Source organism: Neofelis nebulosa, chromosome 2 (genome assembly GCF_028018385.1).
Source record: "Neofelis nebulosa isolate mNeoNeb1 chromosome 2, mNeoNeb1.pri, whole genome shotgun sequence".
Classification (NCBI taxonomy): Eukaryota; Metazoa; Chordata; class Mammalia; order Carnivora; family Felidae; genus Neofelis; species Neofelis nebulosa.
This window is the reverse complement of record NC_080783.1, coordinates 57,812,653-57,828,780: the sequence shown is the minus strand read 5'-3', so window position 1 is coordinate 57,828,780 and position 16,128 is coordinate 57,812,653. Positions and strand designations below refer to the sequence as shown.

The window sequence follows — 16,128 nt, the reverse complement described above, 5'->3', positions numbered from 1 at the left end:
ACATGAATCCCATCTCATCTCAAAACTTAACCCAATAGTTCAATGAATAAAATTCAATTAAATAAAAACCACCTATGAGAAAATAACTCATAATGAGCAATAGAATATTGTTTAACAATAGTACTGTTATTTAGCATTGGTAAAAAAAAAAATCCATTAGATGAGTAAGAAATGTCATTATTAGGCAACAATGTAAAACTATTAGGTGAAGGCATTTTAGAAAAGAGAATCAGAAGGGCATAAGATCTCTATGTCTAAAACAAACATGCAAAAACATCCTATAGGCAAATATACACCTTGAGGAAGCTGTACATAATTAAATATCAACAAAGGTACAAGCTTTTTGGATCTGATAAATACATAGAATTCAACAAAGTTTACATTATCAAATAGTTCAATTTCCTAGAGCCTCACAACAAACAACACTAAAAATAGAATTTTCTCTAGTTTAACATACCTAACAGTAACAGTATATCGCTTAAAAGAAAAAAGCAGAAATCAATTACCAAAATAAATTTCACCTTAAATGAATTTTACTATTTTTGATAATATTGATTAAAGGCCATGAGTTTTATTATTAGCAAATTATCTCCAATTAAGTAAAAGCTATTTTTTATTAAAATAATTACATATGAGCTAGACAAATACAACTGAGCAATTTAGAACAACATTAACATTTTTCAAACATGTACTGGTACACTAACAATACAGAAATCTCTTTTTCTAATTATTATCATAGTTAACAAAAAAGAATGCTACATATCAAGTATTCTGGAAAGCACATTTTAACAAAGCAAAACTGATAAACCACTTTAATGTGGCTTAGCGGAGATTCAGGTATTATTGCACCACTCATTTAGCCATAAAAGAAACCCAGTAACCTAAAAGTACTTCATTACTTTGGCATACCACATCTAGTATGCTCCTAGATAAAAAGAAAATCCATAGTCCTAACTTCTTGTGTTTCTTCAATATTCTATTACCAAAGCATCTGGACACACAATTCTAGAAAAAAAATTCTAGGAATCCAAATGAGTAATTAACGGGAGAAATTTCTTCCAGGTCTCCTTCTTTGATGAAAACTTGCCAACATTTCATATGTTGTTCTAAAGAGTGATCCAAAAATTTTTCAAAAACCTTGTGTCTCATCCTAAATGCAAAATCTTCCAGTAGCAGAATCAAGACAAAACTTAATTTCAAAGTCTTATATCATAGATTGAAAAAAAAAAAGGCTGCTTCTAATGACTCAAGATTATTCATATAAATGGTTATAGAATATTTGTTGAAAGAAAAATCCAGATGGAAAAAAGTTACCTTTTAGTTCCATCTGTGAATTCAATCACCTAATCTCTGCAGTTTCTATAATGACTAAGGAGCTACTTCACTACTTTCAAAAAATATGAAAATAAAGGCAGGAAAGATTTTTTTTTTCTTTTGGACCTCAAGTTTTTACATCAAGAATGTGGAAATCAGAAATATAAGCCCTCCATTATACTGGCTCTTGGCACCAAAAGTAGATGATTGAGATGATATGGCCTTACTTACTGTTCAATTTAAACTTAAGGGTATGCCGCCAGCAGTCACAACAAATGCAGCTTCCTCTTTCATCAGAATACTTCCTAGTCGTCTACTAAAGAACTGCAGCTTGGCAATGATAACTGTGTATCACAGTGCTGAGACAGAATCTTGGAGAAAAGTGTCAATCTTCTGGAAAGCCAAAGAAGTAAAAAATTCTCATAGCCATTTCAATGAATCCAAAGAGAAGTATGAAAAAGTTACTCCTCCAAAGACCATCTCAACCAAATGGAATTGTTGCTTCAGTTTCCAGCCCTACACAGCTGTCAGACCTTGCCTCGAGTTTTGTCTTCACCTACAAACATTACCTTATTAGGGCTGAGTCTGAGCCAGTTAGACTTCGTTCTGGAGATTTCAGATAGAAAATGAGACATCTGGGGTATTGCTCCTCCTAGATTTGATGAGAAGGAAAGGTATAGCTGGGTGTTGTTTGCTAACTATCCATCTCAACCCTGGGAGAAGATATAAAGCATGGGACTCATCAAGATTTTTATTTCGTTGGCTGTTTTTCCTTTTGTTTCTTTTTTGTGTGTGTGTCCCAACTATTGGCTTTCAAATATTCACTTTAGCTTTCATAAGCAAGGTTACTTATTTATGGAAAGGACTTCAAATTTTCCTCTAGGCATCTTCAGTATGACATTCCTTAGTTTTCAGTTCCAAGAGGCTGCAATAGCAAGGCAGGTGATTTGCATGCAATAATCAGCTTCACAGCATGACTTAAGCAAAAGAAAAAATGTGATATGTTTGGAGTTGATACTGCAGACTTGGAGAAAATGAATGTATTGATTCAGTGTTGAAAGTATACACACTTCTTTTCATGGTTATCTGTGTTCAAATTCATTCTGATGCATGTTAGTAAGCCAAAAGCCAAGCCCAAATCAACACACGAATTTTAGGTTCGCTCTTCAAAGTTAAAAAAAAAAAAAAAAAAAGATACTCAGATTTTTATATTAACCTTCCGATATCTGAAAATTCACTGCTTTATTGTTCTCAGTTAAAGCAGTTTTTTCACTACTCAGTGTTTGTATAAAGAAGAAATCAAATATCTATAAATGAGAATTCCTAGAAATTAAAAGGATGAATACAGACTGCTAAATACACTATGTGAACTAAACTTCGAATATGGATTTTTTTCTACATCAGGCATAGCACCAAAATATCATGGCCTGTGCCATAATTTTAGCATCTCCAGGACTAGGAGCTGCTTAACAAGTAGCTCCCCACCTAATATTAACAAGAAACAGTTGGCAATTAATAGTCAGATCTTCCACCTCATCTTTTCCATTTGCTTATGAAACTTCCACAAGAAGTCCTAAAACAGAATTAAAGATGAATCCTAAAAACCAATGAATTCTGATAAATTGTTTCTGTTTTGCAAAAGGTTGTTTTACATCAAAGGCATACAGCAGCAATGTTAAATCTTGTGCACCTCAATAAATTGTTTCAAAGAAACACCAGTCCTATCAACATACTTATCCAAAGAATGCCAAGGACAACTTTCCAGTTCCAAAGTTTCTTGCTTCTGGTAACCTTACCAATGCCAATGGTAGGCACGAATCTATTTTATCAATGTTAACTACAAATTATAGCAGAATTTTACCCTTACAAGTAGTTGCGTAATTCTTATAACATGCTTCACTTAAATAAATTGAAAAAATGATTCCATGAAAGTATCACTAGTCAAATCTCCCAACAGTTCCTAGATGTCACTCCATAAACAATGTTTACTCAGCTGTGGGTGGATGCTGCTTCACACAGGGTAACCTACATTTTAAACCCGAAACACATCATACCAATCACACAGGAGGGCTGAGTATCAGAGCAATAGCTGATATATGCATGCTGCAAAATCTGATAAATTAATCCATTCTTATCTAAAAGCATTATGCTTTTAATGTTAAATAGCAAACATTATTAAGAGATAAAACTTTTTAATTAACATATTCATACCTTCACTGGTCTGGTTCTCTGACGAAATCACACTTCCTGAGGGCAAGGGACCAACCGAACTTGAGCTTTCCACTGCCTGCCTCTTCTCAAAACTAAACTCTGGAAGTCTTGGAGCCTGAGGTCTAGTTTTTCTTGCAGGATTCAAGAAAAAACAGTAGGCACATCGAAAAGCTGCAGAGAATTTTTTTAAAAAATAAACCAAACCACAAACCAAAAAAAAAAAAAAATTCAAGGACTAATCAGATCATTCTCAAGATTACTTTTGCAAATAGTCAAAGAACCCTTCAAAAGTTATTTATCCCTTGTGAAACTACATCTAGTTTTAATAATAATGCCAGGTGCCTCTAACAAAAGCTAATTTTAAAGCATAATTTCTAATTATTATTAGAATTAGAATATTAATTTTAAAACAGAAAAGTCAGAGAAAGACAGATATATGTTTTCAGTCATATGAGGAATTTGAGAAACTTAACAGAAGACCATGGGAGAAGGGAAGGAGAAAAAAAGTAGTTTCAACCAGAGAGGGAGGCAAATCATAAGAGACTCTTAAATACAGAGAACAAACTGAGGGTGGATGTGGGGGGTTGAGGAATACGTAATGGGCATTGAAAAGAACACTTGTCGGGATGAGCACTGAGTGTTGTATGTAAGCAATGAGTCATGGGAATCTACTCCCGAAGCCAAGAGCATACTATGTACACTGTATGTTAGCTAACTTGACAATAAATTGTATTTTAAAAAATAATAAATAAATAATAAGTAAATAAATCAGAAAAGATAGTAAGTTACACAGCAGGTTATCTAATAGCAAAACAATATTAATATTATGATCCAAATGTGTTACAGAAATTACATTTCTAGTCGCTATAATCATTAGGGATTTTAAAATCCAGAACATTGCTCACGTGCCGAAGAAACTATAGTATGTCATATTTAAGAAACATAAGTAATTTAGTACAATAATTTTTAATAGTGGCTGCACATGAGAATCCTCTGAGGAGCTTAAAAAAAAAGCCTGGACCTACCCCAAATCAATTAAAACAGACTCTTAGTTGGTGGGTCTTGGGCATGGTATTTTTAAAAGCTCTTCAGGTGATTCTGATGCACAATGAAGTTTGAAAAGACCTAGAAGTTGTACACTATATGAGGAAAAAACCTGCATTGTTGTTCCTGCTTTGCTCTGTGTTCTAAAATAAGGACAATATGCCTGAACAATACAAACAGAGCACCTAAAACAAAGTGACATTACATGGGACTTGGCATAGGATGAAATATTTAAGAGTAAAATATTTTAATCTAAATGCCCAATAATTCTTACCAATGTATTCAAATTCTTCTTTCAAAGCCATTCCATTATGAGAAAAACACTGCTGACATATAAGGGCATACCTACACCAAAAGGAAAAATGAACAGATCAGTTACAAATGCAGACAAAGCCCATGAAAATAGCCATCACAGCTAACCAATATTTTACACAGCTAAATATGCCATAACAGACTAAATGTTACTTAGTAAACAATAAACAATACCCTTTAATCATAACAGCCAAAATTTCAACCTTTCTAAAATATAATTTACACACAAAACGAAAAACAAACTAAGCAACAGTCAAATGAATATATCCTTACTAAGGTAACAAACATATTCAGTAACAGAACACTTAAATTTCAGTACTTCCTAACATATATTTCTGACGATAACAGACCCAAAATCCGTGGTCAGATTAGATTGGAAAAGATGGAACCCCTTAGTGATTCACAATGAATGTTATTAAAACTTCTGAAAAATAAATAAAACAAAACAAAACAAAATAAAATAAAATAAAATAAAATAAAATAAAATAAAATAAAAATAAAACTTCTGAGAAGTCTGTAGTAAAGAAATGAATTTGTTTAGTCCAGTCCAAAGGTTAACTTCCAAACATCATGATTGCTGTGTCTATCCTAGTTATACATCTTCCTCATTTCCTATTTATACATTCTCTCTGTTCTCTGTGTATGCACTTAACACTTGGCCCGACCAAACAACAACTTGTCTGTTTTGAATAATATACAATTATTACGTTAACATTAAATTCTAGTCCTTTTATTGAAATAATATTAACCAATAACCTTGTCAAATATTCTAGTCTACTATCCTAAAGTATTTTTGAAAAGTCTATATTATGACAGTTGCTCTGCTCACATCACCCCTATCTTCCTAGAATTATTGTAAAAATCAAATAAGATAATAATTGGAAAACTATTTTGAAAACCATAGTGTCAAACATATCTAAATTGTCCTCGTTGCCATTAAAATCATTACCATCACCGACTCCCATACTGACATCTATAAAACCCCATTTCTTACAAACTACCAAGTTTTCACTATTTGTGTGCTCTTCAAGTTTAAAAGTTTCAAACAAATGATTTAATTTCTCTAAAAATAATCTTATAGTAGGGTTACAACAGTTTTTGTTCTCTCTATATTTTTTTTTGTATTTTATCAAAACTCTTACCAAAAAACAACTGAGTATGTTCTCTTTTACAGGGGCATAAGATATTCTATTATGTTCTAAAATCAGGAAACAGGAGTCACAAAACCATAGAATGTCTAGTGTGCACGTACGCACACACACACACACACACACACACACACCCTTTTGACCAATAAACTTCTTCATTTTCATTTACCTACCACCCTAACAAACATTACCTGTTCTGTGGACCATCACCAACTAAATATTCAACAATTCTATCCAGAGCACCTCGCTCTCGGGGGAGAATGGGTCTTGCTAAAGGTGGACCTGGAGGATGAAGACCTAGTAAAGGAACAATAAAATTTATTTATATAGTTATTTTTACATAATACATATTTAAATATTACTCACACATTTATTTATATGTATAAAATACATTTAAATTTTAATTAACTTACCAAGTACTATCCATGCTTGTCAGAACTTTTAAAAGATTTTAACAAAAATAACAGCAATTCTTATAAATCTCTTCAGAGCATTCAGGTTTTCATTAAAAATATATACTACAAAATATGTTAAATTATGTTCTACATCAAAACCGTCAACATAATCTATTAAGAAATGAAGCTACATTGGTCTCTGTACAAACTAATTTTTAAAATGCCCAGATTCTTAAAATCTTATGTAATAACAAATTAGGAGACTTCATTTGGGGCAATAATAGAGTAAAACAGGGGTCAGATTTACCTTCCACCTAAAACAACTAAAATACTATGTAAAATATATTATGAAACAGTTGTAAGGACATTAAAAATCAGGCAAGGTAGGATAAAGATTCCTGAAAGACCAAAAGCAAGTAAGATGAACCTACAATTGCCCCAGCTTGTTGCCTGGAGAAAATCTCTAGGCAACAGCTCAGGGAGGGTAAATCCAGCTGAAATGTATCAGTCTCCCTAAGTTTGAGAAGATACAGCTGGAACTCTAGGAAGACCAAGGCAGCTTGGGTTTACAGGAAGAGTACTAGAGAGAAGAAAATGCACAGAGCAAGAACACCAAAGATCTACAGAGAATCCCTGAGACTATTCAACAGAGTACTGATTGGTACATGTGTATGATGAAACTGAGGACAGAGAAAGAATTGCCCCCAAATATTAAAGGTAACAGTGTTCACATGGGGCCAAAGTATAGCACGTTCTCACCAACCAGAGTGGAAAACTTCATAACTCACAGGTCACTGGGTAAGCATTCAGAGGACCTTTGTATAGAGACATAAAAACATCCAGTGTTCAATAACATAAAACTTAGAATGCCTGATATCAGATTAAAAATTATTAGACATGATGGGGCACCTGGGTGACTCAGTGGGTTAAGCGTCTGACTTAGGCACTGGTCATGATCTCATGGTTTGTGAGTTCAGCCCTATGGCGGGCTCTGTGCTGACAGCTCAGAGACTGGGGCCTGCTCCGGATTCTGTTTCTCCCTCTCCCCCACTCACGCGCTCTCTCAAAAACTAAGCATTAACCAAGAACCATAAAATACCGAGGAATAAACCTAACCAAAGATGTAAAAGATCTGTATGCTGAAAACTATAGAGAGCTTATGAAGGAAATTGAAGAAGACACAAAGTAATGGAAAAACATTCCATGCTCATGGATTAAAAGAATAAATATTGTTAAAATGTCAATACTACCCAAAGCAATCTACACATTCAATGCAATCCCAATCAAAATTGCACCGGCATTCTTCTTGAAGTTAGAACAAACAATCCTAAAATTTGTATGGAACCACAAAAGACTCCAAATAGCCAAAGTAATACTGAAGAAGAAAACCAAAGCAGGAGGCATCACAATCCCTGAGTTTAACCTCTACTACAAAGCTGTAATCAAGACAGCATGGTATTGGCACAAAAACAGACACATAGACCAATAGAATAGAACAGAGAACCCAGAATTGGACCCACAAATGTATGGCCAACTAATCTTTGACAAAGCAGGAAAGAGTATCCAGTGGTAAAAAAGATAGTCTCTTTAGCAAATGGTGCTGGGAGAACGGGACAGCAACATGCAGAAGTATGAAAACTAGACCACTTTCTTGCACCATACACAAAAATAAACTTAAAATGGATGAAAGACCTGAATGTGAGACAGAAAACCATCAAAACCCTAGAGGAGAAAGCAGGAAAAAACCTCTTTGACCTCAGCCAGAGCAATTTCTTACTCAACACATCTCCAAAGGCAAGGGAATTCAAAGCAAAAATGAACTATTGGGACCTCATCAAGATAAAAAGCTTCTGGGGGCACCTGGGTGGCGCAGTCAGTTAAGCGTCCGACTTCAGCCAGGTCACGATCTCGCGGTCCGTGAGTTCGAGCCCCGCGTCAGGCTCTGGGCTGATGGCTCGGAGCCTGGAGCCTGTGTCCGATTCTGTGTCTCCCTCTCTCTCTGCCCCTCCCCCGTTCATGCTCCGTCTCTCTCTGTCCCAAAAATAAATTAAAAAAAAAAAAAACATTAAAAAAAAAAAAAAAAAGATAAAAAGCTTCTGCACCACAAAGGAAACAATCAACAAAACTAAAAGGCAACCGACGAAATGGGAAAAGATATTTGCAAATGACATATCGGATAAAGGGCTAGTATCCAAAATCTATAAAGAACTCACCAAACTCCACACCTGAAAAACAAATAATCCAGTGAAGAAACGGGCAGAAGACATGAATAGACACTTTTCCAAAGAAGATATCTAGATGGCTAACAGAAATATGAAAAGATGTTCAACATCACTCATCATCAGGGAAATACAGATCAAAGGCACACTGAGATACCACCTCACACCACTCAGAGTGGCTAAAATGAACATATCAGGAGACTACAGATGCTGGAGAGGATGTGGAGAAACAGGAACCCTCTTGCACTGGTGGTGGGAATGCAAACTGGTGCAGCTTCTCCGGAAAAGTGTGGAGGTTCCTCAAAAAATTAAAACTAGAACTACCCTATGACCCAGCAATAGCATTGCTAGGAATTTACCCAAGGGATACAGGAGTGCTGATGCACAGGGGCACTTGTACCCCAATGTTTATAGCAGCACTTTCAACAATAGCCAAATTATGGAAAGAGCCTAAAAGTCCATCAACTGATGAATGGATAAAGATATGGCTTATATATACAATGGAATACTACTTGACAATGAGAAAGAATGAAATCCTGCCATTTGTGGCAACATGGATGGAACTGAAAGGTATTACACTAAGTGAAATAAGTCAGTCAGAGAAAGACAGATAGCATATGTTTTCACTCACACGTGGATCTTGAGAAACTTAACAGAAGACCATGGGGGAAGAAAAGGGGGAAAAAAAAAACAGTTACAGAGAGGGAGGGAGGCAAACCATAAGAGACTCTTAAATACAGAGAACAAACTGAGGGTTGATGGGGGAGAGGGGGAAATGGGGGATGGGCAATGACCCATAAATTTAATTAAGTTAAAAAAAAAGCATTAAAAAATTATTAGACATGCAAATAAGCAGGAAAATACAAACCAAAATGAGAAAAATAACCAAAAATGACCTAGAAATGACAGTTTATAGAATTAGTAGACAAATACACATTATTTTAAAGCTTTGTATTTTGTTGGGTTTTTTTACATGTATTTATTTTTCAGAGACAGACAGAGCATGAGTGGGGGAGGGGCAGAGACAGAGAGGGAGACACAGAGTTCAAAGCAGGGTCCTGACCCTGAGCTGCCAGCACAGAGCCCGACACAGGGTTCTGTGAGATCATGACCTGAGCTGAAGTTGGACGCTTAACTGACTGAGCCACTCAGGCGCCTCAGTAGACAAATATATGCTTATTATGACTCTATTCTATACGCTTGAGAATCTACAAGAAAGATTCAATGTGGTAGTAAAGAAATGGAAAAATTTAAAAGACCTAAACTGAACTTCTACAGATGAAAACTATAATGTCTAGGATGAAAAGTCTGCTGATGGGATAAATAGCACTTTGGATATTACAGGGAAAAGAAAAAGTAAATTTGAAGATATAGCAATAGAAACCATACAAAATGAAACACAAAGAAAAGCCTATAATTTTTTTAAAAAAATCATCAGCAAGCTGCATAATATGCATATAATTGGAGTCCATAAGAAAGGAAAGAGAAAACAGTACTGCAAAAAAATAATGCACAAAAATTTTCCAAATTTGATGAAAGCTATAAACTCACAAATCCAAGAATATTAACAAACCCTAAGCACAAGAAATAATTTTGCACCAAGGCACAGATCATCAAATTGCTTAAGACCAGTGATAAGGAGAAAATCTTAAACACCGTCATAAACAGGTGCATTACATACAGAGAAACAGAGATAATGACAGATTTCTCATCAGAAAATAAGCAAACCAAAAGATAGTAAAACAATATTTTTAAAGAAAAACTATCAATTAGAATTCCGTATTAGCAAAAACATCTTTTATTTTTTTTTTTTAAATTTTTTTTCAACGTTTTTTATTTATTTTTGGGACAGAGAGAGACAGAGCATGAACGGGGGAGGGGCAGAGAGAGAGGGAGACACAGAATCGGAAACAGGCTCCAGGCTCCGAGCCATCAGCCCAGAGCCTGACGCGGGGCTCGAACTCACGGACCGCGAGATCGTGACCTGGCTGAAGTCGGACGCTTAACCGACTGCGCCACCCAGGCGCCCCTGCAAAAACATCTTTTAAAAATGAAGGCAAAATTAAAACTTTTTCAAACGTACAAAACTGAAAGAATTCATCATTTGCAGAACTGCACTGTAAAAATGTTAAAAGAAGTCCTCAGGCAGAAGGAAAATGACATCAGACACAAAGTGGGATCTATACAAAGGAAAGAAAAATAACGAAAATGGTTACCATGCGGGTAAATATAGAAAACTTGCATTATTTAAATCCCTTTAAAATATAATTGATAGCTTAAAGGAAAAATAACTCTTTTTGTGTGTGTAGTTTACAACATATCTAGAAGTAAAATGTATGGAAATAATAGCACAAAGTCCAGGAAAGGAGAAACCTAAGTATACTGTTGTTAGAATCTCAAACTACTTGTGAACTGGTATTATATCACTTGAAGGTGAACTGTAAGTTAAAGTATATACATATAAGATATATGTAAACCCCAAAACACCCACTAAAATAACGTGAAAAAGGGGCACCTGGGTGGCTCAGTCGGTTAAGCGTCCGACTTCGGCTCAGGTCATGATCTCACAGTTTGCGAGTTCAAGCCCGCGGCGGGCTCTGTGCTGTCAGCTCAGAGCCTGGAGCCTGCTTCGGATTCTGTGTCTCCTCTCTCTGCCCCTCCCCCACTTGTGCTCTGTCTCTCTCTGTCTCTCAAAAATAAATAAATGTAAAAAAAAAATTTTTAAATAACATGAGAAAGCAATACAGTTAGTAAGGCAATGAAAAAGGATAAAATAAAATAATAAAAGATACTCAATTCAAAAGAAGGCAGAGAAATAATAGAACAGAAGGGACAAATAGAAAAAAATAAATAGCACAATAGAAGACTGAAACTCAAACCCAAATATACCAACCATATTAATAAATGTATGTAGCCCAAACATCTCCATTATGAGCCAAAGATGTCAGAATAGATTAAAGAGCAAGACCTGATATATGTTGTTTCAAAAAAAAAAATTAAAATACAAAGATACAAGGGTGCCTGGGTGGCTCAATCAGTTGACTGGGTGGCTGAGTCATGATCTCACAGCTGTGAGTTTGAGCCCCGCATCAGGCTCTGTGCTGGCAGCTCAGAACCGGGAGCCTGCTTCAGATTCTGTGTCTCCCTCTCTCTCTGCCCCTCCCCTGCTCACACTCTGTCTCTCTCTCCTTCAAAAATAAATAAACATTGGAGTGCCTGGGTGGCTCAGTCAGTTGAGTGTCCGACTTTGGCTCAGGATCTCACAGTTCAGTTTGTAAGTTCGAGCCCCGTGTCAGGTTCTGTGCTGACAGCTCAGAGCCTGGAACATGCTTCAGATTCTGTGTCTCCCTCTCTCTCTGCCCCTAACCCACTCTCATTCTGTCTCTGTCTCTCTCAAAAATAAATAAACATTAAAAAAATTTTTTTTAATAAAATACAATGACACAAATAGTTTAAAAATAAATAACAGAAACAATATATATAAATTTCCTAACACTAATCAAAAGAAATCTGGAGTAGCTGTATTAATATCATTATCAGGGATAAAAAGGGGTAATTTATAATGACAAAGGAGTCAATTTATCAAGAGAACACAATAATCCTAAACATACATATGCATCATAACGTGCTTCAAAACACATGAAGCAAAAACTAGAAGCAAAAAAAAGAAATAGACAAGTATATATTTGGTATATATGTAATCTATATATGTATACATAATAGTATATATAATATATATACACAATAATATATAAAATATATATATAACAGCATATACAACATATATACACAATATATATATTGTGTGTGTATATATATATATATATATATATATATAATAGTATTTATTTATACACAAAATAATGCGGTTGGAGACTGCAACAGCCTTCTCTCAATAATTGACAGAATAAACACAGAAATCAGTAATGACATAAAAGACTTGAACACCACTATCTGCTACCAACTTGACCTGACATTTATAGCCACTCTATCCAACAGAAACAGAATATGTATTCAAGTAAATATAAAACATTTACCAAGACAGATGATATTCTGAGACATAAAACAAGTTTCAGTACACTTAAGAAGATTCAAATACAAAGTATGTTTTCTGAACACAACAGAATTAAATTAGAAATCACCAACAGAAAGACATCAAGAAAATCTCCAAATAACAAATCTCTAAATAACATACATTTAAATAACCGAGGGTTCAAAGAAAAATCAAAATGGAATTTTGAATTGAATGAAAATGAAAAAACAACATATCAAATTTATGATATGCAGCTAAAGCAGTACTTAGAGGATAATTTATAACACTAAACATCTATGAAAGGGGGTAAATCTAAAATTCATGAACTCAGCTTCCGCCTTAAAAAACTAAAAGAGAAGAGCAAATGAAACCCACGATAAACAGAATAAAGGAATAAAGAGTAAATAATAAAATAGAAAATATAAAAATAATTGAGAAAATCTGGTTGTTTTGAGAAGATCAAAACTGAAAAACCTCAAGCCAGACTAATCAGAGAAAAAAAAAAAAAAAGGTAAGATAAAAAATACTATCATCAGGAATGAAAGAAATGGCATAAATCTAAATTATAAAGATATCAAAAGGATAATAAGAGTATAATGAATAGCTTTATCCCAATAAATTCAAAAGTTAAGTGAAATAGACAAATCCTTTGAAAGACCACCAAACTACCACAGCTTACTCAACAAGAAACAGGTAACTATTCAGCATGCTAAAATTTTATTAAGAACTTTTATATCTATGTTCCTAAGGGATATTAGTCTGTAGATTTTTTTTCAACTGAATTTTTAGTTTGAAAACAAAAACAAAAAACCCTTCCACAAAGAAAACACCGGAGTCAGATGCTTCAACCTGTCAATTCTACCAAACATTTGAGGAAAAAATAATATAAACTCTCCACAAACTTGTCTGTGAAACTGAAGATGAGAGAATACTTTCCCATACTTTTGATAGCAAAATCAGACAAAGACATTATTAGAAAAAAAAAAATACTGTTGACCAATATCCCTAAGGAAAATTAATGCAAACATTTTTAACAAACTTTTAGCAAATCAAACCCAACAATATATATAAAAAATAAAACACCATGACTAAGTTGGATTTATCCCAGGGAAGCAAGATAGTCTAATATTTAAAAATCAATGTATTTCACTGTATGAACAGACATTAAATAAACTAAAACCCCATTATTAGCATCTCAAGAGATGCAGAAAAAAAATATGATAAAATCCATTATCCATTATTGATAAAAGTCTTCAGTTACCTAGAAACAGAAGGGTACTTCCTCAACCTGATAAAAGTTATCCATATACAACAAAACAATAACAACAACAACAGAAAAAACCCTACAGTTAACATCATGCTGACTGGTGAAAAAGTAACTTCTTTCCTCCTAAGGTCAGCAATAAGGCAAGAATGTCTGCTTTTGCAATTTCTTTTTTTTTTTTTAATATTTTAAGCAATCTCTATACCCAACATGGGGCTTGAACTCACAACCTCAAGATCAAGAGTCACACACTCCACCAACTAACTGTACCAGCCAGGCGCCCCTGCTTTTGCCACTTCTACTTAATATTGTACTAAAGGTTCTAGCTAGTACAATAAGGTAAGAGTAAGAAACAAAAGGAATCCAGATTAGAAAAGAAGTAGAAATTACCGTTATTCACAGACAATGTAAGAGTCTATGTAGAAAATACTATAGAATCTATTTAAAAACTAATAAAACTAATAAGTAAGTTTAACAAGATTACAGGACACAAGACCAAAATACAAAAATTAATTGCATTTATATATATCTATATATCTATATCTATAGATATATAGATATATGTGTATATAGATATATATATAGATATATATAGATATATATCTATATATACATATATAGATATATATTAGCAATGAACAACTGGAGATACCAAAACAAAGCCATTTACATTAGGATCAAAAGTTGGAAACAATTCCATATACATTTAACCAAAAAAAACATACAAAACCTACATACTAAACACTACAAATCATTGCTGAGAAAAACTGAAGATCTAAACAAATAGACATACTGTGTTCATGTAATAAACTAGGCAATATCAGAAGAGACAAGTGGAGTATAGAGAGTAAAAGAATAACATAGTTTTGGGGGGGGCTTTTTCTTACTTTCATTTTTATTTGAGAGAGAGCACACGCAAGCAGGGTACAGAAGCAGGGAGAGAATCTTAAGCAGGCTCCATGCTGAGCACAGAGCCTGATGTGGAGCTCAGTCCCACGACACTGGGATCATGACCCGAGCCAAAATCAAGAGTCGGATGCTCAACCAACTAAGCCACCTAGGCGCCCCAATAACGTAGTTTTAATTAGTGATTTACATCACATAAACACATCAACAACAAAAATGAAGAGTTATGAACTGTAACTCCACAAACTTTGAAAACCAAAAGAGAACTGTTTGTAGGAGATACTCTGAACTGAGAGACAACACAGAAGGCAGCACTAAGAAGAAAGTGAGAGAATAAAATAAGTGATGTTTGCCTTTGTAAAGCAAGGCAGGATGAACACAAAAATAAGATGGGCAGCAATGAAGGTTTACATGAAGACCTCACAGAAGACTTTGCAACAAAATGAGACGTTGCTGGAATAAGCCTTGCAATACAAGGATACAAGGTTTTCAAAATGATTCTGACAAAAACCAAAGTTTAATATTAACAATACTATATTAATGTTTTAAAGGATAATAAAAGAGATTTGCTTTGTAAATCACCACAAACCTAAAGGCTGTTGCCATCTAAAAAAGGGCAAATGATGTCAAAATTGTAGCAATTAACAAATGAAATTTAAGTTGTAGAATAAGTTCTTAATATAACAAATCAAGAACTTTTTTTCAGATTTCATCAGATATTAGTTTACTTGTATTAACATTCAATTGTTATCATCAAAAAGTAAACCTGGATGCAAACACTTAGATAATGCACACTCATTATCAAGTTTTCAACTAGAATAAGTATGCCAAATTATATCTTGAAAGCCTTCAAGTCAAATTACCTTTTGCTGGAATATTTTACTTCTACACGTTTAAAATGAAAATGTCCATAAAGAAATCTGGATACATAAAACAACAGATTTCATAAAAAATATCTTAAATGCTGTGCATACTGATGACTTTTAAAATAACACATCTTCACATTTATGCTGTTATGGATAACGGTAATTAATACAAACATCAAAAGCAATCATTGTAGGAATACTGGTCATTTTTACACAGCCTGGCAAATTATCAAGTACCTGCTGGTTATTAATTTTCAAACATATGGGAGCCCTGTGGTAATACACATTAGATTGATTCTCTTCCACAAATATGGCATAATGAAAAAATGAATTATTAATCTTCTCTATAAGAAATCATTTAACTCATTCATATTTTTGGCAATGTACAAGTTAAATACTCTTCTACATGGAAAACA

The 16,128-nt window shown here is 34.1% G+C and overlaps 1 protein-coding gene across 4 annotated transcripts in view; it reads right to left on the bottom strand.

Annotated features, from left to right (window-relative positions):
• The window catches only part of LNPK (lunapark, ER junction formation factor), a 77,663-nt gene that overhangs the window by 5,359 nt on the left and 56,176 nt on the right, over window positions 1-16,128 (bottom strand). For 3 of the 4 annotated variants that reach the window (XM_058713365.1, XM_058713379.1, XM_058713357.1), the window contains 3 exons: window positions 6,221-6,326; window positions 4,844-4,914; window positions 3,526-3,696 (listed from right to left, as the gene is read on the bottom strand). In XM_058713365.1, coding sequence (XP_058569348.1) covers window positions 3,526-3,696; window positions 4,844-4,914; window positions 6,221-6,326 — 348 coding nt within the window. Of the gene's footprint in view, window positions 1-1,883; window positions 1,967-3,525; window positions 3,697-4,843; window positions 4,915-6,220; window positions 6,327-16,128 lie in introns of all 4 variants that reach the window. The other variant, XM_058713373.1, reaches the window with a different exon arrangement.